General features: G+C 59.1%; 3 protein-coding genes across 7 annotated transcripts in view; 2 read left to right on the top strand and 1 right to left on the bottom strand.

Annotated features, from left to right (window-relative positions):
• Positions 1-558: 558 nt before the first annotated feature.
• Positions 559-17,713, top strand: SLC9A3R1 (SLC9A3 regulator 1). Its single transcript, XM_029212724.1, has 6 exons — positions 559-1,242; positions 11,666-11,827; positions 12,869-13,022; positions 15,321-15,361; positions 16,518-16,607; positions 16,819-17,713. The coding sequence occupies exons 1-6, from the start codon at positions 781-783 to the stop codon at positions 17,008-17,010; spliced, it is 1,101 nt and encodes a 366-aa protein (XP_029068557.1). The 5' UTR covers positions 559-780; the 3' UTR covers positions 17,011-17,713.
• Positions 17,714-19,309: 1,596 nt separating this feature from the next.
• Positions 19,310-23,664, bottom strand: NAT9 (N-acetyltransferase 9 (putative)). 4 transcript variants are annotated; one of them, XM_029210711.1, is made up of 7 exons: positions 23,646-23,664; positions 22,915-23,000; positions 21,895-22,004; positions 21,202-21,345; positions 20,534-20,593; positions 20,230-20,324; positions 19,600-20,122 (listed from the first exon to the last, which is right to left on the bottom strand). In XM_029210711.1, the coding sequence occupies exons 2-7, from the start codon at positions 22,989-22,991 to the stop codon at positions 19,988-19,990; spliced, it is 621 nt and encodes a 206-aa protein (XP_029066544.1). In that variant the 5' UTR covers positions 22,992-23,000; positions 23,646-23,664; the 3' UTR covers positions 19,600-19,987. The 4 variants fall into 4 exon arrangements, with proteins under 4 accessions (XP_029066547.1, XP_029066545.1, XP_029066546.1 ...); XM_029210714.1 differs by lacking the exon at positions 22,915-23,000 and having other exon boundaries at positions 19,310-20,122; positions 23,646-23,663; XM_029210712.1 differs by lacking the exon at positions 23,646-23,664 and having other exon boundaries at positions 19,310-20,122; positions 20,230-20,321; positions 22,915-23,627.
• A 176-nt stretch (positions 23,665-23,840) lies between these two features.
• The window catches only part of TMEM104 (transmembrane protein 104), a 58,060-nt gene continuing 56,480 nt past the window's right edge, over positions 23,841-25,420 (top strand). The window contains exons 1-2 of one of the 2 annotated variants that reach the window (XM_029211818.1): positions 23,841-23,928; positions 24,333-24,449. In XM_029211818.1, the coding sequence (XP_029067651.1) occupies positions 24,405-24,449 (45 nt within the window). In that variant the 5' untranslated portion in view covers positions 23,841-23,928; positions 24,333-24,404. The remainder of the gene's footprint in view (positions 23,929-24,332; positions 24,450-25,420) is intronic. The other variant, XM_029211819.1, reaches the window with a different exon arrangement.

The following is a 25,420-nucleotide window of genomic DNA, read 5'->3' as shown; positions in this document are numbered from 1 at the left end:
GTGGCCCCACAAATGGGAAAATCTCGTTATTCAAACTACTCTGTTGGGTCCGAGGTGGACCTCGTTCTTATTCGTAAGACCGCTCGCAGCACTGGAGCGGCATTGATTTTCCTGGCAACAGTCGCCCCCACCCCCACCCCCAACTGGAGTTGCACACTTTGGCTGAAGGCTGTTGAAATGTTAGGGTCTTTTACCCGAGGGTTGGCTCTCAATCCCCGAGGCAGGTGGAGGGAAATCAGAAAAGATCCTGCGGGCCGCTCTGCCCAGTACCAGGAACTCGCCCCTGCCCCGGCCCTCCCCCTCCCCCCTCCCCCCCACCCCCGGGCCTCAGCCAGCCACTTGGTAACAGACACTTCCACTTCCTGAGCCCTCTTTCTTCTCCCGCCGCGGGGCGCCGCGCTGAGAGCAGAAACTCACCCCTGCGCGCTCCCATTGGCCGGTGTCATTCACCGTGCCAGAGCGCCCCCTCTCCGTGGTGTCTGATTGGCCCTCGGTGGTCCACACCCTCCACGCGGCCCCGCCCCCCGGAATAAGCAGCCTGGGCGGGCTCTGGAACGCTCAGACTCCGCGCACGGCGGGGATTGGTCCGTGAGCTTCAGCTTCGGCTCCTCGCAGTTCGCGTCCGCCGCTCCCAGGACACCTGCTCGCTCTGCCAGTCCGGCGGCGTGGGCTTTCCCTGCCGCCCTCGCTCTCGTCTCCCGGCCCGCAGGGTGAGAAGAAGGGGTGGACCGTCCCGTCTCCGGACCCCGACCGGACGCCGCTGAGCCGTTGCAGGGCGAGATGAGCACGGACGCGGCGGCCGGGGCGCCTCTACCCCGGCTCTGCTGCCTGGAGAAGGGTCCGAACGGCTACGGCTTCCACCTGCACGGGGAAAAGGGCAAGGTAGGCCAGTTCATCCGGCTGGTGGAGCCCGGCTCGCCGGCCGAGAAGTCGGGACTGCTGGCCGGAGATCGGCTAGTGGAGGTGAATGGCGAGAACGTGGAGAAAGAGACCCACCAGCAGGTGGTGAGCCGCATCCGTGCCGCACTCAACTCCGTGCGCCTGCTGGTGGTCGACCCCGAGACCGACGAGCGGCTGCAGAAGTTGGGCGTCCAGGTCCGGGAGGAGATGCTGCGCCCCCAGGAAGGATCCGGGCAGGCCGAGCCGCCGGCCGTCGCCGAGGAGCAGGGGGCTGGCGGCGAAAATGAGCCGCCCGCCGCCGTGCCGGAGCCGCACGAGGCCGAGAAGAGCCATCAGGAGCGGGTAAGTGCGGGCCCGGGCCGGACGGCGAGGCTGGAACCGGGTGGGAGGGAGAGTAGTCCAGAGACCCAGGCGCCCCGGACGCCCAGCCCTGCTGCCGCCTTGTCTTTCTGAAACTGGATCCTCACGGGGGAGACTGCTTCCGCCCGCCAACCGGGCGAACTGGCAGTTACAGCCTTGAGGCTGCGTCCCGCGACCCCTACTCCCTCTCCCCAGACTGGGCTGGGACCCTGAGCGCCTTTGGGAGTGAGGGTGAGGGCGAGCGGCTCCAGGGAGTCCAGTCCCCTTTTCCTCGACTCTGTCGGTGGTGTCTTCTCCGGTCCCTTGGGACTCCCAATCCCGCCCCTCCTGGTGCAAGTGACCAGCTTTCTCCACGGCCCCTGGGGGTGGTAAATGAAGCTGGGGTGAGGCTAGAGCGGCCCCGACTTCAAAAACCTAGAGCAATAACTAAGCTCTTTCTGTGTGGAGCTGCAGCGCTGGGAGGGGAGGGGAGGGGGTCACACGCTGGGTTCTCAGGCACTTCCCCCCTTCCCCACAGCCCGCAGGCTGGCGTGTGTATCATTAACTTCAGCCTGGCTGGACTTCATCCTCCTTAAGTCCGGTGTGACTTCTAAGAAAGAAGCTCCACCGTCCCAAGGCGATGTATGGGGGTGGGGCTCAGGGAGGAGGCGCAGAGGCGTCTGGTCTGGGGGATGGTGGCAGCTCTGCCACCCAGGGGGATTTATGATTCTCAGGAATGTGAGGAGTAAGCGCTGGCTAGTATCTGGGAGCGGGAGGGAAGACCTTGGAGGAGGAGAAACGGCGGCGGGAGTGGTCCAGCGTTCCTGGGCTGGACAGCGGACAGCAGGTGGTCTTGCCCTGGCATCAGCTGTCTCACTCCAGTCCCTGGACAGCAAGCAGACTGGTTGCTTTCTAACCACGTTTGGTGTTTCCTCTCATGACCCCAGTTTGGATCGGCCGTAGGAGGGGCGGAGGCAAAAGGGAAGTTGTATTGAGCCTGCTGTTCCCCGGAGAGTGAAGGGGGGGTCTCAGGGTGGGGTTGTGGGGAGCAGGACCAGGGCATCCCCTGGGCCCGTTTGGCTTCACCAGCTCTCCACCTGCTGGCAGGGGTGTCCGTGGTGCCAGTAGGAGCCTCCCTTGACAGAGAAAGGGCACAGTTCAGCCTTTTAGGGTAGTAAGTGGAGCCGGAGAGGGCCGGTTGGTTTGGTGGAGGTGAAGTCACCAGGAGTCCTGTCCAGCCAGAGCTGGGTGCCGAGAACGCCAGGGCCACCAGGCTCCTGCTTCCTGCCGCTAACAAGCTGGCATTGGCAAGGGTGGGGGTGGGGTCGGAGCACCCCTGGCAGGGGTTTGACACTGGGGAGTTGGGACCCATGACCTCTGGTCCCAGGCAGAAATCCAGTTTGAACTTTGTGCCGAGGGCATCGATTGACCATTCCTGTTTTGTTTTTGTTTTTTTGGACTTCGGCACTGGCACAAGTAACCGGCCTCCCCGCCCCGCCCCTCTAGGTTGCAGTCATGTTTAGCTCCTCCTGGTGCCCTTTTGGTTTTGCTGCTGGGTGCAGGAGGGCCTGCGGGGAGCTGGGGGGCGCAGAGGCCAGGACGGAGGCTTGACCTAGCACATGTGCTCCCCACCAGGCCACCTGAGAAGCAGCAGAGGTTGGCTTCTGCTCTCTGGGTGAGCGCAGGATGGGGTTGCCCCAGGTAGTGGCGTGACACCTGCATTTGTGTGTATGCTCTGTTGGGCCCGTGGAAGGGAACAGAACCCTCCAGCCAGTCCCGGGGACACCATCACCAGGCCTCTTGGGGTTTCAGGTCAACGAGCAAATCAGAACTTCTCTGAGCCTTGGTTCTCCCATCAATAAAATGAGGGCGTTGGGTTCCAGTGACACCTGCCTTCTCTAGAATTTTACAACTAATGGAAAGTCCTTGAGCCCCTAGTGTGCTGGACTGAGCATCTTGTACGCCCAGGCATTTGAATCCCAGCTGTGAGCGGGGTGTCTCTTAGCCTCTGCCTGGCCGCCGAGCAGCGTTAAGTCCTTCTGGTAGGAGGTTCCCATGAAATCTGGTACGGTGGGCCTGCAGATGACCCGCCCTGTCGTTGCAAAAAACGAAAAAAAAAAAGTTAACCGACGTCATAAGAGTTCATCGTTCCGCGAAGAGACAAGGGATGTCTATGTAAGGGATACACCCAGCGTTTGAATGTTACTGATCAGTTTGAGTCTGAATTCGTTTGCGAAGTGGGGGCTGTTAATGACATACCCGTTAGTTCTCAGAAGTGAAAAAGGCGTTAGTGGGAAAGTGTCATGCAGAGTGGGTGGCGGGTGACATCTCACTGGGAAGAGCGGCCTGGGTCGAGAATGATGCAGGGCAGAGGGCGAGGGGTGCCCATAGTACTGATCTCGGAGGAGGTGGCGGGGTGCCTCCAACTCGGCACACCTCCGCCCACGGGGAGGGAGGAGCAGCAGCGCCCCTGCTCACGGCCCCCCGTCACAGGATGAGGCCTAAATCCTCGAGCTGGGCAGCCGGCACGGGGCCCACAGCGGGGGCTGGGCAGGCCTGAGCCAGCTCAGCTGCACTCGCTGGGCCACCGCGAGCGAGCCAAGTTTCTCTAAGCTTCCATTTCCTCTTGTGTAAATTGGGGGTGACAGCAGGGGCCTCGTGGCGTTGGCGGGGTTACATGAGGATGCCTGTCGAGCCAGTAGCTCAGAGCCTCCACTAAGTAAGTGCTCAGTGAACGTTGGTTGCTGAGATCTGAATTAATACATATTTCACAGTGATGACTACACGCCCACCCAGGGGGCAGCTAGCCCTGGATCTGCCTCTCCCATAGGGCACGTGCTGCCGTGGCCAAGCCTGGCATCCGAAAGCGCTCCATCTGGGGTCGCTGTCATTGAAGAATCAGCCCTTCACAATCTGGCAGCCTTCTCTCGCCACCGCGCCTCTTGTCCCCACCAGCCCACCAAACCACACCGAGGGTCCGAATCCCCTCCCAGCATGCCATGTGCTTTGAGCCTTTGCACCTGATATCTGCACGTGGGAACCCTCAGTCCCCTTCTGCGCCAAGCACGCTCCCCAACACCACTCACCTCCCAGGAAACCTTTCCTCGACCCCGCAGGCATCGTGAACTCTTTCCTCACCTTCTGCCCCCTGTCCTTCCACCTTTTCTCACACTGAACACGCAATATCTCAGTCATCTGTTCGTATCTCCTCCACCAGCCCGTGCTGGGTCCCAAGGGCAACAGCTGTGGCTTATTTATGTTTATATCCCCATCACTGTCCCCGGCAGCGAGCAGGGAGGGGCTCAATAAATAATTTTTGCATGAATGGATGAATGCGAAACAGCCATGGGGGACCTTTGTCCTCATTCATCTCAGCCCAACCCACCTGGGCCTGTTCGTGCCTCGAGAGCACACCCGGAGATTGGAATTCCAGATGGAGCTTTACCCGCTCCTTTTTCTTGCCTACTAGCAGCTTCCATTTTAAAACTAGAGAGCCAAAAGCCTGTGAATCCCAGCCCTGTTGCCCTCTGGCTCTGGGACCCTGATTGTTCAGCGTTCCCCACGAGCCTCAGCTTCTGCCTCTGTGAAATGGGGACCCCACCCTGCAGGGTTGTGGGAGAGATTTGATGAGATGATGCGGAAGGTGTGTGTTAAGTGCCCAGCGTGGGGTGGGTTCCCGCCACGCCTGACCTTGATCCCAGAGGTACCCCAGGTGGCAAAGTCGGGGGTGGGCACAATTAGCTGGCAGCCTCCAACCTCTTTCCCATGTTTCCGTTTCGCACCGACCGAGCTGGAGTCTGCGAGGGCAGAGCAGGGCTTGAGCTGCAGGATGTTTGGATTGGAAATGGACAGGGTGTGACGGCTTGTGTGCTGGTTCCTCCTCTTAAGCCACATACTTGGGATTTCTTTCTCCCCTGGGATAGCCCCTGGTTCTGACCTTCTGGTTCCTGTTCAATCCTGGAGATGATTCTCTTGGAAAGAGAAAGGGGCTTTTTTCTCAAGGAACCCCGTCATGTCTCCATGGGGGGGCCCTTCTCTTCCTCCTCAGGCTTCCCATCCCATGGATCCCTGAGGAAGTCAGGGAGTGCTTAGGAATTAGGGGAAGAAGGGGCCTGGCCAAGGTCTTGAGGGTGCTGTGAGCCTCTTGCAGAGAGAAACCAGAGCTCTAGACCCCAATAATGGGAGCTACTCTAAGCCTACTAGTTGCCCGGCCCTAAAGATAGTGATACACACTTCATTGATTTTTTTCTTTTTCTTCCCTCACCACAACCCTGCAAATCAGGTATTATTTTCTCCATTTTGTAAGTTGATAAATAATAAGTAAATGGTAGTTATTATATGTGTCTGGCAATGTGCTGTGTACTAAACATGCCTTATCTCAGTTAATCCACGTGACCACCCTACGGGGTAGATACTAGCCCCATTGTCCATATGTGGAGACTGAGGCTCCATCAGTGCGGGCGGTGGGCCCCACGGTTCTCAGTAGGGAGCCCTTACCCTGTAGCAGGGCTGTGTCTGAGAACTCCGCTCACTCTGACTCCAGTGTCTGCACGTCCATCTGGCTTGGGTTGTGCTTAAGGGCCTGACCCTCCAGCTGGGTGTCTCCGCCCATCACATTCTGGGCCATACCAGGGCCATCACAGCAGCATAAATTCAGGCTGCTGGAACCAGCTCCCTGCAAGGATCCAGGGCTCCCAGGTGCTTCTGTCCCCAGGGGACACCATCAGGAAAAGTGTCAGCCCCGATGGAAGGCCTCGGCGCAGAAGGGGCAGGCTCCAGGCCCCATCCCTTCTCACACGATGGGCCCAGCCGGGAGTCTGGTGACCAAGTCTCTACCCTCATCCCCAGGGCCTGAGAACTGTCCTTGCTGGCTCTGGGGCTCCCCTGTAGCACAAAGGACTCCCCCTGAGAGGCTGATCTTGACGGCCTTGGCCTTCCTCCCCCACCCCTCAGGGTAGGACAGTTCACCACATCCCCCGACCCCAGACCATGTTTGGCTTCCTGCGCCCTGAAAAGGACAAGTGGTGCGGATGCCCCGAGGCCTGGGTTCTAGTGCCGTCCAAGGCTGGGGGACTGACTTCCCAGGGACAAAGGCTCCGGCCTCTCCCTGTGCTTGTTGAAAGGCCGTGGGGACGCAGGGGGCAGCCTAAGAGTTGAGAGTGATACCTCTAGGGTCTGTATGGGCCTTTGGGCAGGCACTGGCCACGTGTGGCTCTTAGCGCGTGAAGTGTGCTGGTTGAAATTGAGATGTGCCGTAAGTGAAAAATAAAATGCACACCAGATTTTGAAAACTTAGTACAGCAAAAAGGAGGTAAAATATGCCATTAATAACTTTTAAATAGATTACGTGTTAGAAGGATAATATTTTGGATATGTTGTGTTAAGTGAGATATTAAAACTGATTTTTCTTGTTTCTTTTTACGTTTTAATTTGGCTACTAGAAACGTTTAAGTTACCTACGTGACTGGCATTCTGTTTCTATGGGGCACTGCTGCTCTAGAGCTGAGCTCAAAGCCGACCCTCTTCTCCTCCTATCACCTGTATGTACTTGAGCGGTTTATGCCACCTGTTTGAACCTGAGTTTCCTCATCTGTGAAGTGAGGGCAATAATACCCTCCTCCCAAAGGGTTACAGTTGGGTCCTGACGAGAATATACACTTATAAAGCCCTGGTGGGATGCTTGGCACTTAGTAAGTGCTCACTAAACGTAGAGCCCCGATTTCACAAGCTCCGAAAAGGTCCTTACAGAGCCTCTTGGGACAGCCCACAGGAGTTAAATCCAGCAACTTCTGGAAGGAGGGTGAGGAGGGATGACGGTAGAGAGCCTGCCAGCCTGGGTGGTGTCCAGCCAGGCCGCAGCCCAGGTACCAGCCTGCTCTATCCCAGGCTTGCCCAGGCCTGGGGAGAACTGAGCCAAACTCTCCATCGGGTGGGTCTCTGGCCAGCACCGGGAGAAAAGAGCCAGAGGGAGAACCTGGCTCGGGGTCCCTGGGCGGGGGTGTCAGAGAAGCAGCCCCCACTTTATCACCTGGCTCCCTCCTGGATCCCACCCTGCGGGTCTCCGGAGAAGGGCCTTCCCGCTGAGAAATGGCAAAGCATGAGATCAAGGCCTAGAGTCGCTCCTTTTTTGCAGAGGGAGGTGGCAGCATTCCTCAGTGTGTACAGACCTTCGGCTGGGGTGTCTTCTAGGGAGAAATAAATGAAGCCACATCAGGGCCAGAGATCATGGGTCAGTGACAGCTGAGCCCTTGATCACCTCCCTTTGGGTGAGGAGAGGATGCCTTCAGCCTAGAGCCTGGACACTGGCCAGCAGTCTGAGCTCCTGGTCACTTCCCAGCCTGCCCTAAGGACAGTGCCCCCGTGCTGCCCAGTCACGCGTCACCCCCAGGCAGAGGCAGCTCGCTCCATCCTGGTTTCCTTGAAGAGTTGGCACCAGACCCAGGCCTGTGTCTCCAAGAGCCCCGTGGAGCGGGCTGAGCTGCATCCCAGAGCAGCCCGGGCTCCTTACACCCAGTATACCCCACCCCTCCCCTACCAGAACAGCCAGGGCTCCATCTCTCCACCCCCCCACCCCTCCTCCCTTGTTGGGGCTGATTCCCCTGTGTGGGGGCAGGGTATCATTCTTATCTTATTTGCATAAAGAAGAGCCCTCGGCTGGCCGGGCTGGGGGGAAGGGCAGCCTTGGGAGGTGACGAGTCACCTCTGTTGTTCCCCTAGCCACCCCGGTGGTCTTGCTGCTCCTCCAGCCGCCCCTTCTGGGGCCCGGAGCTGGCTGGCCCGGGAGAAGCAGCCTGGCTTGTTTTCTATAGGGCCCATCACCATGGCACCGGCCAGGGAGGGGCTGGGCCCAGTGGGGCGTTGGCCCCCAGCCGCCCTCCCCAAGGAGGAGCAGGGAGCGGCCCTGGGCCTGCTCCCCAGAGACGGTCACCAGGATTAGGGTATCGACTTTCCCCAGCTTTCCAGGTGGCTGCTGGTGGTGCCTATTGAATTCCGTGCCCAACATCCGCTCCCTGGGCTGAATGGGTGGAGGTGACTGGGCTCCCTGGGTGAAGAGGACGGAATGGAGCCAGCAGCCAGGGCAGGCCTGTGCAAGGCTCGGGTCAGCCCGAGACCCGCAGGGTGGGAAAAGCCCCCATGGGGAGAGTCTAGAGGCAGCTCTCCTGACAGGGTCTATTCTGGAAGGCAGGTCTGGCATTGTCTGGAAGTGAGAGACTCATCCAGCCCCCAGCCGCCCCAGCCCATTTGCACAGCCCGTCGGCCACCACCGCCTCCTGGTCTTTCCTCTCACGTCTCTGCCAGTCTCCCCACTGAGCAGATCCTGATTTTTACTTCCAAGCTGTCATCCACACTGGAAGACCCACCTGAATCTCTGAACACGCTGGGGCCATGTTCCCCTCCGGAGCTGCCACTATGGCACAAGTCCCCTCCTGAGCTCCTGGGAGCCGCATACCACCCCCAGGATGTCCCAGATGTTCCATTTATTCCCCTTGCCCCAGCTCTGGGGGTGTGGGCCCAGAGCAATGGTGGCCAAGCTCCGGCCAGCACCTGACACCTCCCCTCCCCATCTTCTCTTCTCGGTGCTGACCACACATCCTGAGGGAGCTGCCCCCAGGACTCCTGACAGCACCAGCCTCCACCAGGCTGGGATGGCCTCCTTTAATGGTCTGACTCAGCAGCTGGCAATGACACCTCCTGGGGACAGCTGGGGGAAGGGTGGAGAGCAACACGGGAAGAATGGGAAGCCCCCCCCCCAGCCCCATGGGAAGGGAGGGAGCCTCTGGGGACTGGGGAAGATGGGAGCTGGGTGGGGCTCTATACTTGTCTGAGCGCTTCGGAAAACGCCTGGGGTTTCCTTGTCCCCTGCCCCAGCCACCCCAGAAAGCAACGGAACAGGTCCCAGTGCAGGGGGAAGGGAGCAGCGGGGGCCTGGGCCCTGCAGGTGGATCTACCATGAGATCCTCATGGCTTGGCGCCAGCAGAAGGAAGTGAGGTGCATACGACAAGTCACCAGACAAGGGTCCCCGGGGTGAAAGGTGCTGAGGATCAGTGAGGGAAGCCCGCGGCACAGAGACGCATCACGGGGGCAGCCAGTGCCGCCCCGCCAGCCAGGAGGACACCCGAAGCCGCCGGGCCTGCTCGCCGCCGTGTCGCCCCGCGAGAGGCCGCGAGCCTGAGCCTCGGAAGGAAGCCTGCGGTTTCATCATCTCCTTGCCCCTCCCAGCAGAGGCTGCAAGCGGTGTTTGCAACTCCCCACCTCCAGTGGGCCTCCTTCCAGCCTGGGCTTGGGTCCTTCCAGGGATGGTGGCGGGAGCACAGGTCCCAAGTCAGAGCCCGGGGTGGCGTCCTGGCTTCTCCACCGTGAAGCTCTGACATGAGGCAATGGGCTTCCTGTCTCAGTTTTCCCATCTCGAGGATAGGGGTCAGGCTTAACCCTCACCCTACCCCTAACCCTATCTCGAGGCTGGGGGGAAGGCTCTCTGGAGTGAGGGGCGGCCGGGGGGAGCAGAGACATCAGAGCTGCCCTCTCCCTTCCCCGTGATGCACCCTCCCCGCTTTCTCAGGGTGACTGCAGAGCACTGCCCGGCTGGGGCAGAAAGCTGAGCCTGCCCCGTGGTAGCAACTGGTCGGACCTGTTCCTGTTCCCCTGGGCCTGGGTGAGGGCTGGGCTGGCAGCTCCGCGGAGGGATTAGCTTGAGGGGAAAAGAGCCTCACTCCCGGAACTAGATCCCGCTGGGGGGCGGGGGCTGCAGGCTGCGGGAGGGCCTCCCCCCCCACCCCGGGGGAAGCAGCGGGGGGGTGGGCCTCCAGTGAGGACCGGAAGGGATGAGGAGAACTGGAGAAAAGAGGGTGCCTCCGTGGGCGCCCCCCACTTTTTTATGCTCACTTAACTGTCAGCTGTGGTCTGGGGTGAAGTGAGAGCGCACGGGGCCTCTAGCCCAGATTAGGGTAAACCCAGGCCTAAACGTCGCCTCACCCCTCCTTCCTGTCTTGGCCTCTCCACACCCCCTACCAACATCCTGAAACACACAAAGGCCCACCCAGGCATCTAAAGGAAAGCAGAGTCACCCTCCTCCGGCCACCTCCCTACCCCTCCCAGAGCAGAGGGGTGGGGACTGAGGCTTCACCGCGGATGGCAGCCGCCTCCTGGGGCCAGCGAGTTGGGGCAGGAGGCCTGTAAGCCCTCCCCTCCCTCCCCACCCCTCCCTTGCCTTCTCCTCTCCCAGCTGGGGAGTGAGGTCTCAGAGCTACCCGGCACCCCACCCCACCCTCAGAATCTCACTTCTCAGCTTGTATTGATATTAGCAACGATGGCAAACCGGGCACAGAGATTTTAGCGTGGTCAGGTGTTCCCACATATGTTAATTACCCCCTGGACCTCCTAGCAACCCTGGCACTAAGAATGGTCTACAAACAATGAACCCTAGGCTCTGAGAAGGAAATTACTTGCCCCAGGTCACATAGCTCCTAAATGGGAGATACCTGGCAGCCGGGTGATAACCCAGAGCTAGCAGGCCTGGGAGAAGGGGGAGAGGCACCCCAAGTCGGTCATGGGCTCAGGCCTCTGGCCCCCTCACACTGTATTCCCTCCGTCTTGTAAACGTACCCCAGGGCTGCAGCTTCTAAGCTAAGCTGCTTAGGCTGGTGAAAACCGTTCTCAGCGGAGGGTCTGAGTGTGTAAGGGCAATCTTCTTGTACCTTTTCCGTGGGTCCCCCTCCCCAGGCCATGGCCACAGCCACACGGGGCTCCCCACCGCTCCCCTCCCCATTCGGGCTCCTTGGGGACCCACACGGTCTTTGGGGTTCTGTTGCTGCCTTTCCCCTCAGCCTTGGTTCTGCTGGTGGGGATGTGCCTGTCGCATCCAGGACCCCTGGCTGTGCCTCACTCCGGTCTGTGGTCATCTGGCCCCCAGCTCCTTTCTGGCTGGGTCATTTTGCTTGGTGGGGACGAGACAGGAGTCCGTGTGGGCGAGGAGAGGCTTTACTGTAAACATGCTGACCAGCTTTGAGTAACCAGCTGCCCTTGCTTCCCCCACTGCAGACAATAGGGTACAGAAGGGCTGGGGGTCCCCAGTCACTGTCCCAGGTACCCAGCCAGGCTGGCAGGGATGCTACCCCCTGAGAGATGAGGTAGTGATCAAAATAACGTGGTTACCCTTAGAATGTCAGAAGGGGAGAGACTTGAGCTAATCTGCTCCCACCCCTCATTTGCCAGAAGAGGGAACGGTGGCCTGCCCAGGGTCACCCGGCCAGGTTGCTGCAGGCGGGGGTCTTGGGTCTTCTGAGTCCCAGGCCAGCACGTAGGATCTCAGCAAGGTTGCGTCCTCCCCCAGTTCTCCTTGGTGGGGAGGTGGGGTCAGGCACGGAGCAGGGAGGGCGGAACCCGGGGTGCTGTGGGATGACCGTGGCCCCTCCTTTCTCCCCGCAGCACGAGCTTCGGCCTCGGCTCTGCGCCATGAAGAAGGGCCCCAACGGCTACGGCTTCAACCTGCACAGCGACAAGTCCAAGCCAGGCCAGTTCATCCGGGCAGTGGACCCAGACTCGCCCGCTGAGGCCTCGGGGCTCCGGGCCCAGGACCGCATCGTGGAGGTAACGCTTCTTGCTTTCCTCCCAGGCTCTTCCTTCCTGGCTGCAGGAGGCCTCCCCTGCGGCAGGCGTCACATCATTGCTCCTTCACTATTAGCCTGTGAGGCTCGGGCAGCCCAGAGATACCAGACAGATGGATGGATGGGAGATGGGGGAGGATGGTGGGGGAGTGGGAAGGAAGGAAGGACAAAAGGAAGGAAACATGGGGGACTTCCCTGGCTGTCCAGTGGTTAGGACTGTGCGCTTCCACTCCTGGGGCCTGGGTTCAATCCCTGGTCGGGGAACTGAGATCCACAAGCCATGTGGCGTGGCCAAAAAAAAAAATTTTTTTTAAAAAAAGGAAGGAAGGAAAGATGGGTGGTGGATGGATGGAGAGATGGACTGACTTCTCTCCTGCCGGGATCTCCCCTGGGCTCTTCATCACCGAGCAGACACACTCAGCTGTCCACGATTCACCCGTCCATCCAGCTAGATGTCTGGGGCGACCGCCAGAGCTTCCCTCTGCCCAAGGCCTTCATGCCAGGCACAAGGATGGGGGCAGGAGGATGAAATCCTTCTCCCAAGTGGGGCTCTCAGGCACACTCTTACACTCTTGTGCTATGCTCGTTGGGAGAGGAAACGTGAACCAAGTGTCTTGGGGCCGGTCCCAGAATCTCAGTCTTAGAACCTTAGAGCTGGAAGATCAGCTCTCCCAAGACTTCTCATTTTACATGTGAGCAAACCAAGGCCCAGGGAGGGAAGTACCTAGAAAAGCTGGGGCCCAACTCAGGCCTCCCAGATCTTTCCCGTCCCATGTCACAGCTGTGTTTGTTCAGTCTTGGCCGGCTATTTTCTTTGGCTTTTCCCACGTGTCCTGCCTCCCCATCTGACCATCAGGTGGGAGGATCACTTGGCCTGGTTCAGGACTCCACAGGCAAGGGGGGGCTGAGTGTCCCCCAGTTGCCAACTGGCCGAGGACAGAGAGGACCCCTTGTACTGCTTCCAGCTGCCCCCGCCCACCCCGGAACTGAGACCTGTGCCAGTAACCCCTGCCCCCACCCACAGGTGAACGGGGTCTGCGTGGAGGGCAGGCAGCACGGGGACGTGGTATCCGCCATCAAGGCTGGCGGGGACGAGGCCAAGCTGCTGGTGGTGGACAAGGAGACCGATGAGTTCTTCAAGAAATGCAGAGTGATCCCGTCTCAGGAGCACCTGCATGGTGAGCTGGGCAGGGCGGCCCGAGGCCCCCAGGTCAGGGATGTGGGCCGGTGCTCTAGACTCTACTGTGTCCCACGGGACGGGAGGCAGACGGTGTAGGTTGGGAGAGAGGGTCAGGGAGAGGATGCCGGTGCTGACATTGGGTTTCTGAGGGTGGCATATGACGGGGGGGGGGGAGCTGGCACGAGGGATGGCGAGATGGAAGTGAGCTGCCGATTCCCAGGCCAAAGCTGCAGCACCGGAGGGAGGCCTGGGCCCCCACCCCTCTCCCCCCAGCAGTCTCTCAGGGCAGTGCTGATGCAAGGAAAGGGTTAAGTCTGGAGAGGCTTCCAGCCTTAGCTTGGTCAGATCAGAGTCCAATGACAGGGCCCAGTACCTCCCCTTCCCTTCTCTCAGGTTGTCTTGGAAACCCAGGCTCGCTGGCTCTAGAGAGCAGTGGGTCCCTGGGCCCCTGCCCTTCCCATCCCCCGCATCACCCTGCCAAGCCTGGCACCTCCCCCACCCTAGCCCAAGCCAAATGGGGCAGGGCTGCTGCACCAGGACAGGGAGGAGTTGAGTGGTGCTCTGCTCCCTGGTCTGGACTTTTCTCCCTGGGAAGATGGCTCCTGGAGGGGTGGGGGGCTGGGTGGTAAATCTTTGGACTTTGCAATGGGTGGGGCCTCCCTGAGGGTCATATTTGTAGCAGATGGGTCCACGCAAAGGTCCTGCCACAAACTTAGATCCCCAGCTGGAGGGGCCCAGTGGGTCCTGGGGGCTCCTGGAGGCGGGGATGGGTGAGTTAGAAGTCGCTAGCAGACCCTGGGCATGGGAGGTGGGTACCCCTTTACCCTTGGCTCCCAAGTTCATGGAAACCAGGTCACTCAGATAATCCCCTTTCTCATTAAGGGGGAAACCGAAGCCAAGAGAAGCCCCCAGCCTTGTTCTTGGCAACATGGTGTGGGAAGACACAGCTGAAATCTGGATTCCCCTCAGCTGCTCAAATACCTCCCCCGGCCTCCCCCAGCATCCTTCTCTGCTCCCCACCCCCAAGTCATCAACCCTCAGACATTCCTCCCTCCTCTGTCTCCCTCTGGCTGGGTGGGAACGCCCTGGGAACCTCAGTGCCTGCAGCCTCTGGCCAGAGGACCTGCACAGGGAGACCTGGGGGTGGGTACCCTCCCCAGTTGACCCTCCTCCCAGCTGGATGTAACTCTCCCCGTGGAGAGGAATGCCCCCTCCCAGCGGCTGCCTCCCTACCACAGTGAGACAGCCTACAGCTCATGGGTGAGGGGCTGCTTGCAGGGGGATGGGAGTGAGTGTCCCCATGTCCCAGCATTCCCCTGCCCAGCCACCGTGGGAAGGCTGGGTGAGCGTCAGGTATGCCTGCCTTGTGCCGGGGCCACGGTCCAGGGGAGGAGAAAGACACACGCTGATCTTAAGCTAAGAGTTCAGAAGAAACCCACCAGGCTGACCAGTCCCCAGAGACGGAACAGCCGCCCCTTGCAGCCAGGTGGGGTGTCTACCCTGAGTGAGCCCAGGGAGGGTGACCCCAGGCCCGAGTGTCTCTCCCTCTGACCCCTTCTGCCACCACCAGGTTTCCCATTGGCTGGGGGAGGGCACACCCAGGACTCTGCCCTGAGCCTTCTGGTCCCCCCCCCACCCTGATCCCCACACTGGCCAGTAGGAGTTGGGGTTCTTTTCTTTCAGCTGAGGCAGGTACTAATCATAACCAGGGTGTGGTCCCAGTTCTGGTGATGCCACCGTCACCTAGGGAGCATTTGAAAGATATTGATTCCTAGGCGCGTCCCAGACGCACTGAAGCAGGAACTGATGTGAAAGCCCAGGAACCTGTATTTCCAACAAGCTTCCCCGGGTGGCTGGTAGGCAGCCAGCCTGGAATTTCAGCCCCCTCTAGGACAGCGCTTTTTTTCAAACAGCTCCTTACTCATCGGTGGTTCTTGGGATTAATCGAGTAGGCAGAGGCCAGCATCTTTGTTTTTGTTTTTTTTTTTTTTAATTCTTTTTTTTTTTTTTTTTTAATGAAACTGAATAGAAAATATCAAAAAGCATTGCGATGTGGTAAGGGCAAGTCGTTTCGTTAAACTTTTGTCACACACACACATAATGTATGTGGGTGCTGGGTTGTCAAAATGTCAAAGGTACTCACGGTGGGTGGCAGTCAGGAGACTTTTAAACACCGACCTTGGGGAACATGATCTGCTTATCTGCCCAAACCCCGCAACTTCACTGCCTTCCATGCCCCACTCCATCGGCATTCCCCAGAGCCTGCCTCACCTCCGCTCTTTTCTCCTTCGCCTAGGTCCCTTGCCTGAGCCCTTCACCAATGGAGAGATCCGGAAGGTAAAGGCAGACCCCTAATTGCTTCTCTGGCGCTGAGTCCTGGGGTGCAGGGGGAGGTGGGAGGTGGACAGCATCTGGCTCAGGTGGAAACTACGGGTTTCCAGGCTGCTCCCTCCTGGGCCCCAAGCTATGTAACTGCCCGTGTATCCCTCAGCCCCCGCCTGGGCCCAAGGCAGCGGGGAGGGAGAGGGGCCTGGCCGGCCCGTCCGCAGCCCGCCATCCTGGGTGCCAAGCTCCGCCTCTAGCTCCCCACCGCACAGAGGCGGCCATTCTTCCCCCCAAGAACAGAGCTGCAGTGTCTGGCCGCGCGCTCCCCGGCCCCTGTTACTTCCAGTCTGGGCTGGAAGAACAAAGCCTGTCCTCCCCGGACAGAGGGAAGAGGAGGCAGCGGAGGCTGGGGGGACATGGCGGGGCCCGGTGGCAGCTGGGGCCACAGATGAACCCAGGCAGTAGCTGAGCACCAAGCCACAGCCCTGGTCAAGGCCTTGGCTCTAGGGTGGGCCGACTCGCTGTCGGACCACGGAACGGGAGCTCTCTGCAGGGTCTGCTCGAAGGCTTCCCTTCCCCGGGGGCTCCTGCTGGGGGACAGACACAGCAAGGGGCTGGCCCTGGACCACCTGAGCCTTCTGTCACTCTACCTGTGGGTCTAGAACTCTCATCCACCTCCTTCCTTCAAAGCCCTTCTTGGCTGCTTTGGGGTTAAGATTTCAAGAATCCCGGGGTCAAGTCCAAGTAAACAGTCAGATGGGCTGCAGGAGATTCAGGGAGCATCACGGGCGTTCCCCACGCCAAGCAAAGATGCTCCCAGTGTCCCCACACTCCAGGAGGCCCCTCCTGGGTCGCCGTCCCAAAAGGCGAGTCAGCCCCAAAGGCTGCATTGGGAGGACTGGGGCGGGTAACTCAGCTAATCCCACGATGGATGGTTCCTCCTGCCTGGGTGGTGGAACCGGGCTACCCTCTGATCCTTGGAAGAATGTGAAAATGTAAATCCTCGAGGGGCCCTGGCAGGCTCAGGCGGTGGGGCTCTGGGGTGGATAGCAAGGGCTTAAGTGGAACTTCTCAGACCGAGGCGCCTGTCTTCCCTGGGAATGCCCTTCCTCGCCCAGGACTGCCCACCCCATGCCCTGCCCACCCACACGCCTCCTCTCTGTGCCAGGAGAACAGTCGTGAAGCCCTGGCCGAGACGGCCTCCGAGAGCCCCAGGCCAACCCTGGCAAGATCCACCTCCAGTGACACCAGTGAGGAGGTAGGCTGGCCGGCTGGGCGGAGGGGGGTGGCACTGGGTGACAGGAAGTCCATTCCCAGGCCACATTTGATCCTGGCACACCAGCCTGTGTGGAGGTCACATGCTGAGCCACGTTCAGTTCTTGTGACCTGGCTTCCCTGGGCACCGCCCCAAGGGAGCCACCTCGCCAAGGCACTAACTCCCGCACTCTGCCGCCCCCTCCTCTTTACAGCTGAATTCCCAAGACAGCCTCAAGAAACAGGACTGCACGGCACCCTCATCTACCTCCTCCTCCTCCGACCCCATTCTGGACTTCAACATCTCCCTGGCCGTGGCCAAAGAGAGGGCCCACCAGAAGCGCAGCAGCAAACGGGCCCCGCAGATGGACTGGAGCAAGAAAAACGAACTCTTCAGCAACCTCTGAGTGCCCCAGCCACCAGGAAGGCTGGCAGGGCCGGGCCAGCCCCACACCCCGACCCGGCTCCTTTTCCCTCTTCCCCACTTAACCCCAAATCGACATACAAATCAGCACCAGCATCTCCTCTCTTGGCAAATCTGACTTTTTTCTAGAGAACTGTGTTCTTCCCTTACTTCAGGGAAGGTGACTGTTTTTCCGTCCTGGCCCCAATCAGAAAGCAGACTGTCCCCCACTGGGTGCTTCAGCCTACCAGGTGTCCCGATGCCACCCTCCTGGGATATCACTGGGACCTCTACCGAGCAAGGATTGTGGGACTGGGCGAGAGGTCACCCTCCCACATGACCCCAAGTGATGACTGGGTCCAGGATTGATCGAGGACTCGGATCACAGCAACATCTCAGAGTGGACAGGGGCCGTCACCCTAAGCTGTGGCTTGGGCATCTTTATTTTTGTTTGATTTTTTTTTTTTTTTTTTAAAGAGTGCAGTACCACAGACTTTAGCGGGACGTCCGTTTCCTTGATTAACGTGATTTTACAGGTTGTTGCATCCAGGACATAGCAGCGGCCTTAGCCTAGAACTTTTTTGTTTCTGCTCCCACCCCCCAGAGACCTGGGCAACACGGGGAGGGTTTCGCCACCCGCTGCCCAGCCCTGAGCCAGGCACAGTTGTAAGGAAATGCTATCGAAATTGAACCGGTTTCTCCAAACCGCCTTGGCCTCTGTGTTTTCCTTTGGAGCTCTGTCCATGGGTGTTCCCGGCGTGGCCTCTGGCAGAGAGGGTAGGGAACAGCTGGAGGGAGGGGAGGTGGGGTGGCTTTATCCCGAGGGCCTTGAGCCTATAGCTGCTGGGTGGCCCTGCCGAGGTTCCACCCCCCCCCCCACCGCCGCCACCACCCCATGTGCTTGGCTCACTGGGGCTGCCCTAGAGGGACATTCATCAGGGAAAGTGGGAGCTAAACCCACGTGCTCGGAGGGCGCCGGGAAGGCACCTCGGATTCCAGGAGCGTTCAAACTGTGAATTCACGATGGAGCCAGACTTGGAAAGAGAAGGCTTCATCTTTCCACCCACAGCCAGCGAGGTACAGGAGTCCCAGGAGTGACCTGAGCTGGTCCCAGATACTCTCATCTTATCTGGCCGTGGACCTGACTGGAGGGACTGGGGGAAAACAAACCTGGCCCACCGAGCCCTGGGACGTGCCTGTGGCAGGTGGCATGGAGGGGACTCTCCAAGGACTCACCCAGGTCCCTTATACCTCTGCCCCTGAGGCCACATCCTGGAGATCTGCCAGGGTGGCCTGCCAGGGCCAGGTTCCTGGGCAGGTGCTCAGAAGGAAGGGAAGCTGGCCCTGGGCTATTCTCTACCCAACCAGGAGACCACTCAGAAAAGCCAGGTTCCTGGGACTGAGGAGAACAAGTAGGGAGACAGTGGACCAGGGAGGGGACCCGTGGAGCCCCTGGGGTGGAGGGAAGGGCAGGTCACTATCTGGCCATCACTATTTGACCTGTTAAGGTTTGAATCCCACCATTGTTAAGAGAAACCTTTCAAAACCCTTATCACAACACCACTGGCAAGCAGTTAGGCTGAGCCTGGCCGGGCCCCCAGCCTGCCCTTTGACCCCTGATGGAGGCCCCCTGCAGGTTAGCAGGCCTGAGAAGGGGCCCCTCCCTACCTCACCTGCTGGGTGGGGAAGTCCTCAGGACTTTTGACTCTGATTAAGCTGGGGACAGGTGGAAGGAACACGTGGCTCAGAGGGAACTGTCGCTGAGGGGCTGGGGGCCCCAGCAAGCAAAGTTTGTGTGTTAGCTTCAGGCCTGTTTCAGATTCTAGTTCCCCACATGCGTAGTCTGGTGTGAGAGGCCTGGGAGCTGGGGGTCGTCAGCCACAGTCCTGGCTCTGCCATCAAAAGCTCTGGGGCCTTGGGCAAGTGCCTCAACTTGCCTGGGACCACTTCCCCCCCTTGAAAATGTCCTAGGTGCCCTCAAGAGTCTCTTGTCCAATTGTGTTTTGAAACACGCCTGACTTTTCTTGACGGCCACCCCTGATTACGACAGGGCACGAGACGGGGTTAGAAGTCAAAGGGTGTCCCCCTCGCTGTGAGGTGGGGAGCCCCGGCCCGGCTCTGCCTGTTAAGCCCCGGTTGCCAAGCAGCGTAATCATCCGAACCTGTGCCTCTGGCACCCCCTAGTGGCCTTCGCAGGTGCAGCTGCTCCCAGAGGCAGAGGCCCGGAGAGCGAGGACGCAGGTGCCCTCGGGAGGACACCCTGCAACTGAGGAGGCCCGGAGCTTCCTCGGCAGGGGGGGTACTCCAGCCACAGGCAGCTGCATCCGAAACTAACCTACTCCACCCTCAAAACTGGCTCCAAAGAGGAAGGAGCAAGGACACTCGCCCACTTTCCAAGCCACCTGTCTGTCCTTCAAGGCCGAGCTCATTTATTTCCAGACCTCCCGGGGTCATACCCACCTGCTTCTGCTGGATGACAGAGGACCGAGCTACCCCTCCCCTGTCCCTACGACGCCGGACCAGATGCCGCAGGCTGGCCCTCCTGGCAGCTCACCTCCACACGGGCCCAGTGAGAGAACAGGGCAAGCTGCGTGCAGTGCGCTCTACTCCCGGCCAGAGCCTCGGTGGCCCCTCTGGCCCTCCGGGGGAAAGGGAGGTCCTGCCCATTCACCAGGCGCCCCCTCGTCTCCACCTCCACCCTGCTTCTTCCCGTGGATTCATGCCGTCCACTCCAGATTCCAAGAGTCTGAGCCCAGCTTTGGCCAGGAGGAGGGGCTGGCCCTGGAGTGGCTCAGCCACAAGGCCAGCCAGAGGGAGGCCAAGGCAAGTCCAGCCCGGAGTCTGAAGGGCCCCAAGAGGAGAGTCCCAGGCTGCAGCAAGGCCAGAGCAGTCTGCCCCATAGGCCCCCTCTGTGTGCCTGCTGCAGGGCTCTGGTCTCACACCCCTATCCACACAGGGTGGCTGGTCCACAAGGCCGGCTGTCAGCAGGGCTCCGATGCCCCAGCTCTGTAGGGCTTCTCTTCCACGTGGCTGGTCTGCTCGAGAAGCCACTGCCGCTCCGGCTCACTCATCGTCAGTCTGAGCGTCACCTCCTGGAAGACACTGCTCACAGCCACCTACGTGATCCAGACAGAGCAGGGCCAACTAAGTTACAGGCCCAAGTCCTAGCACCACTGGGCCCGCCCAGACCCAGGCCTCACCCTCGCGCTGGCACCATCCTCACCTGCTCAAAGTGAAGCTTTCGGAACATCCGGATGCTCGGTTCATTTCCTTGCCCAATTTTAGCCTCAAACTTGGTCAGACCTAGCTTGGTCACTCCTCCCAGAAGAGATTAGAGAGGGATGAGCTGCAGGATGAAGCCCTCCCCCACCTCCCCAGCACCCTCGGCCCCTCCTGTCCCAGCCTGCGATGGAAACGCCTGTCACTGGCTTCCACCCTCAGGCCCGAAGGCTCCCTCCCAACATGCCCTCGCCTTTTCCTGGGGCCTGGCCACTTCTCCCCAACATAGCCTGCTCGGCCTTCCTTACCATAAGACATCATCATGAGGACGGCCTCGGTGCCCAAGCCCTGGCCCCTGCAGCTGGGCTCTAGGAGGAATGACAACAGTCACTGACAGTGCGTGCCCGGCTCACGTCATCCTCGCAACCCTAGGAAGTTCGCAGCTACGGGCACCATTCGGCAGATGAGGAGACAGAGGCCCAGAGAAGTTAAGTGACTCGCCCGGGGTCGCACAGCTTAGAGGCACCCAGCAACCTGACCCCAAAACTGACCCCTTCGGCTCAGTGTGCTGCCCCACGAGGACAGTCACACGGCCCCTTAGAAAGAGGCTGAGGACCCTGATGGACACAGAAACTGGAGGGGCTCCTCCCACGGCATGGGGAGATGCTCCAGGGAAGATCGTTTATTTTGGGAGGGTCCCCAGTCCACCCCAAGGATGGGGCAGACTGCAGTTTGAAGACCCTAAAACCAAAGGTTAAGTTCACACCTAAGCATGAGATGGGAATAAAATGAACTACCAGGGGTGAGCCACAAGGCTAACAGGGTGCCAAGTGACAGTCTGCCCAGCCAGGTGCTAGGCTCACCAAGGCCGGAGCTGCCCATGGAGCTCTCTGAGTGCCCTACACAGCCTCGGTGTCTTCAGGTTCAGCGGATCTGAGGACCAGAGGGATGGAGGGCAGGGCCCGGTGGAACAAACCTGCAATCATGACCTCAATCTCCCCCAAGGTGGGGTCCCCTAGATCCGTGAGGAAGAGGTTCACATCTCCCGCCATGCAGCTTTCTTCGCTGGTGCCTAGCTGGGCCTGCCACTTCTCTGCATCCAGCACGATGAAGGTACACTCTGAGGAAGGAGGTGACGGGATTATCACCTACACTCCCCAAAGGAGTGCAGGGAGGCCAGTCTTCCTACCCGAGCCAGAGAACTGCAGAGAACTACCACTGTCTCTGAGTCGGGCAGGAAAAGGGAGCCAGCACTTCCTTCAGCTGATTACAAAGCCTAAATCGGCCTCATGCAGGAGACGATGGCCTTCTGCAAACAGCAACTGTATTCTCAGAGCACGAACCACACGGGGCTTGCGGCAAGGGGCACAAGGGGCAGGGCCTCGATTTACAGCCAGAGCCCCAAATGCTTTCCTTTCTCTAAATCCCTTCACGCCTGGTGCAGGGAGTGGGGAAGAGGACGGAAGCGTCAGCCACAGGGACTTGCTTCAGGGGGCGTCGCAGTCTGAGGGATTCAGGCACCTCCCAAGCTTTTCACGAAGTATTTTTTTGCAAACTTTCTGTGGCTCCAGCGGGGCTACAGCTGGGAACCGTAAAGGGTGGGAACCCGGTAAGGCCTCTGGAATCAGCCCTCCCATGACCGGCACAGCCCGGGGCCTCCACTTCTCACTGTCTGCATCTTCCTGCCAGCTGCGCTGCATCACATACTCCTGCTCCAGGGTCAGCGGCTCGGAGGCTGTCAAACGCCGCAGCTCCTCTGATTTCATCCACTCGTGGTACCTGCGGGGACGGAGGGTCGGCCTTTGGCAGGCAGGACAAATTGAGAAGCCTAAGTCTGACGCTTTATGAGATGAAGAAATGGATGGCTGAGGGGAGAACCCCCCCCCAGGGCTCACAGAGGGCTAGAGAAGAACCCCAAGAAAGAGTTATAATGGCTCCTATGGTAGAAGGCCACAGGCCCAAGAACTAGAGGCAGGCTAGTCCTAAAGAGAACCGCAGGAGGCAGTTCTATCCATCCAGCCTCCTCTCCTATCTCAGGGGTCAGTGCGGGGGAGCAGCCTGGAGCTGAACATTCCTCAGATTCCCCAGGGGAGGTCCTGGCAAGCCAAACTCAGCAAAGAAGGCTGGACAGATCTCCACAAAGGCCAGGCACCAGGAACCCCCAAACGGAAGACCACAAGTAGAGAACACACGCCTACAGCACCAGTATCCCTGTCTACCAGACATTCGTCACCTGGCCCACGACAGTCCCACCTTGCGACTCGGTCCTGCCCTTTCCAAGCAGTAGACATCACGACGACCCACCTGCTCAGTTTTATGACAAGCTAACATTTAGTTTCCAAGAACTGAGCCTATTTACTGGCACCAGAGGAATGGCACTCATTTATAATTAGAAGACAGTATCTTTTTTTTCTTGCACACATGCAGTTTACATAAAAGAATTCCTGGCTGAAAGGCCAGAAAGGAAGCTGAGGGGTTGGGAAGGAGAAACAGGGGGATGGATGACTTCTTCCAGGGAGGTCATAGCCCTCTGTTTCAGTTTTCACTTTTTCCCGTATGCAATTACTTCTCACACCAATGTTTCTCCTTCTCAGAGAAAACAGCCTCTGAGATTGGGGTTAAGTCAGGCTCACCCTCCTCGCTGCACCTTGGAGAGCTGGCTTGCACCCCATGTCAGGGGAATGGTTACCTAGGCACATGCTCTGGGGTGTAGGGTACCAGCACCACCTTCTTTCCCAGCAGCAAGATGTTCTGATTTAACCTCATGGTAGCAGCCTGCGGGTGGGAGGGCAAAGATTTCAGCACCTGAGTTTCCTCCCACTTAGGGTGGGAGCCCCGGCTCTCAGTTCACTAAATGCCTCCTGGGGACTAAGCTGTCAGAAGAGCCCCTGTCCTTCTTCCTCTCCAAACACTTCAGAGAACACGGACTTTAAACCCTTTGCAAGAAAGGGAACACGGCTGGTGAAAGATGATTAAACAATCCTGGGCTCGCATCTCAAGGGGCCAAATATGGGCTGCTTTTTCTGCCAGTCCCTTCAGCCCCATCACCCGGAAGCTCGATGCCCCACACTCAAGCACCAAGACTCATCACCAAAACTCCCATCACTCGCCCCAGTTCTGAGACTCCGCCCCACGGTTACTTCTCAGCCCTGTCTTAAACTTACTTCCAACCCCTTTTCCCAGCGACCACCCCCCCGGGCTCGGGTCCTCCCTCTTCCTGCCCCCCAAGCCATCGGGGCCTCCCTGGCCACTCTTGGGTGAGGCAGGCTTAAGGCCTCAATCCCCTCCTCTTTGTGATGAGTTACAGGCTACTCTTCTCGAACCCCCACAACCACTGGGGTCCCGCGACGGCCAAGTTCACACCCACTCCTCGCCGACGAACGTGTACCCAGCAGGTGTGATCCACCCCTTCCAACCTACCCCGCTTTCCCACCTGGCAGGCGGCCGCCCCTCCCGCATGCGCGTGGGAGCGAACCCCGCCCACTTCCGCCACGCAGACGGCAGCCGCCGGGGCCTAATCCCGGTCCCGCCTCCGCGAGGCGCCCAATCAGCGCCGTGCGCCCCGCCCGAGGCGCGCACAAAAAAGGTGGGCTCCCGGCGCGGGCGCATGCGTGCTGCCGGCGCTGGTGCGGGACAGCTGTCGCCGGCAACAACCCCGGGTCGGAGACAGCGGCCGCGGCAGCGGGAGCAAGCTTCGCTGCAGGTGTCGGAGCAGGAGGGTGGGATGGAATGGGGTCGTGCCAGACTCGGGGCTCCTCCAGGAGGGAGGAAGAAATGGGGGAGAGGCTCGGAGAGGGCCTCTTGGGAAGAGGGGGAGGCTGGAGAGCCCTAAGGCAGATTGGGAGACGTGGAGGCCCCGTTAAAAAGGAGAGGCTCTGGGGCAAGGAGTTGGGTTGGGGGGCGACCTAGGAAAGCCCCCAGCCCCTTGCTCTAGGCGGAGGAGGCAGACAGTTGCTTGGCTTCAGGGAGGTCCTTCCCTCCGGGCTCTCTTTTGACAGATAAGGCCATAAGTGGCTGTGATTAAAGGACAGGGAGGGGGTGGCTCTGTAGACATCCCTCCGCCCGCGTCTAGGTCCATCAGAAAGCTGAAGTCTCTTTTTTTCCTAGGGAGCCGCGGCCGCCGCCGCCCCTGCACGGAAGGAACCTTGGCAGCCAACGGACCCTTCCTCGCTTTTGGAAATGGCGGGTGAAATCACAGAGCCCGGGGAGCTCTATTCTCCCTATGTGAGTTTTACTTTTGGAGCTGTTTTGCCCACATCAGTGCCCTTGGCTTCTGGAGAAGCACACTGCTTCCTGTGGACTGTACTTGTGAGTCCAGCGGCTTTCATAGCCGCGGTCTGGGAACCCCATTCAGCAGCAGCCACGGTGAATGTATGATGAGAGTCAGGTTTGTTCACTCTTCACATGTTGATCAGAGAGTGGTCAAGAAAGGAAACCGGACTTGCTCACTCGTTATTTTTGTCTCAGGGCTGCTAGCACTTGCAAACTGAGGCCAGTTCAGGTGGATGAAGGCTGTAGGCTGTTGACTCTGGGTTCTGCTCCCCTCAGCAGTTTGAAACCACTTCGGTTCTCAGCTGAATTTTAAGTTGCACAACTTTTATAGTCTTGGATGGCGTAAGAGGCGGAGAAAGCATACAGAGACCTTCAATTGCCGTTGGGTGGAGTCTGTAACTAGGACAACTAGAGTGATTGATTTCTCACTGTCTTGGGTCTGCTTTACCCCCACCCCCCTCACGTACACTCAGTTTATCTTCTTTGTGTAATATAAGATTGGTCATGGTGTTACATCACGGAATCCTTGCTTGGATGAGTAGCTGGAGGACTGGAATAATCAAATGATTGATTCATGTTGCTGCCAAGTATCCCAGAGAAAGGCAGCACTGCCTTAAGTAGCAAGAGGCCTCTTTCTAGAAAGTACCTAACCTTCAACAGCTGCCCTGCTCTGCACCTGCCTGGGGATCCATGCTCTGTTTCTGCCAGCTTCATAGACTCTAGAGCTGTGGTGTGATGCATAAGGAAGCACCTCTGAGAACATCTGGCAAAAACCCTCACACTAGGGTCCTCCTGCTGGGTCTGTGCCATTTGTGTGTGGCTCCAAGGGAGCCTTCTTCACCTGAATAATTTATCAGGGAAGTCTTTCTTTTTTTTTTAAATAAATGTATTTATTTTTGGCTGTGTTGGGTCTTCGTTGCTGT

Source organism: Monodon monoceros, unplaced genomic scaffold, assembly GCF_005190385.1.
Source record: "Monodon monoceros isolate NGI ecotype Baffin Bay Population unplaced genomic scaffold, NGI_Narwhal_1 Super_Scaffold_9, whole genome shotgun sequence".
NCBI lineage: Eukaryota > Metazoa > Chordata > Mammalia > Artiodactyla > Monodontidae > Monodon > Monodon monoceros.
The sequence above is the reverse complement of the archived record's forward strand: the minus strand, read 5'-3'. Positions and strand labels throughout refer to the sequence as shown.

What these genes read in the sequence shown, in the direction of transcription:
- SLC9A3R1 (XM_029212724.1), top strand. Translation starts at nt 781, where the DNA reads ATGAGCACGGACGCGGCGGCCGGGGCGCCTCTACCCCGGCTCTGCTGC. An exon ending in AGAAGAGCCATCAGGAGCGG is followed by an intron (nt 1,243 to 11,665) that starts GTAAGTGCGGGC and finishes TTCTCCCCGCAG; the next exon opens with CACGAGCTTCGGCCTCGGCT. An exon ending in CCAATGGAGAGATCCGGAAG is followed by an intron (nt 15,362 to 16,517) that starts GTAAAGGCAGAC and finishes TCTCTGTGCCAG; the next exon opens with GAGAACAGTCGTGAAGCCCT.
- NAT9 (XM_029210711.1), bottom strand. Translation starts at nt 22,991, where the DNA reads ATGAGGTTAAATCAGAACATCTTGCTGCTGGGAAAGAAGGTGGTGCTG. An exon ending in GATTGAGGTCATGATTGCAG is followed by an intron (nt 20,594 to 21,201) that starts GTTTGTTCCACC and finishes CATTCCTCCTAG; the next exon opens with AGCCCAGCTGCAGGGGCCAG. An exon ending in CCTCATGATGATGTCTTATG is followed by an intron (nt 20,325 to 20,533) that starts GTAAGGAAGGCC and finishes CTCTTCTGGGAG; the next exon opens with GAGTGACCAAGCTAGGTCTG.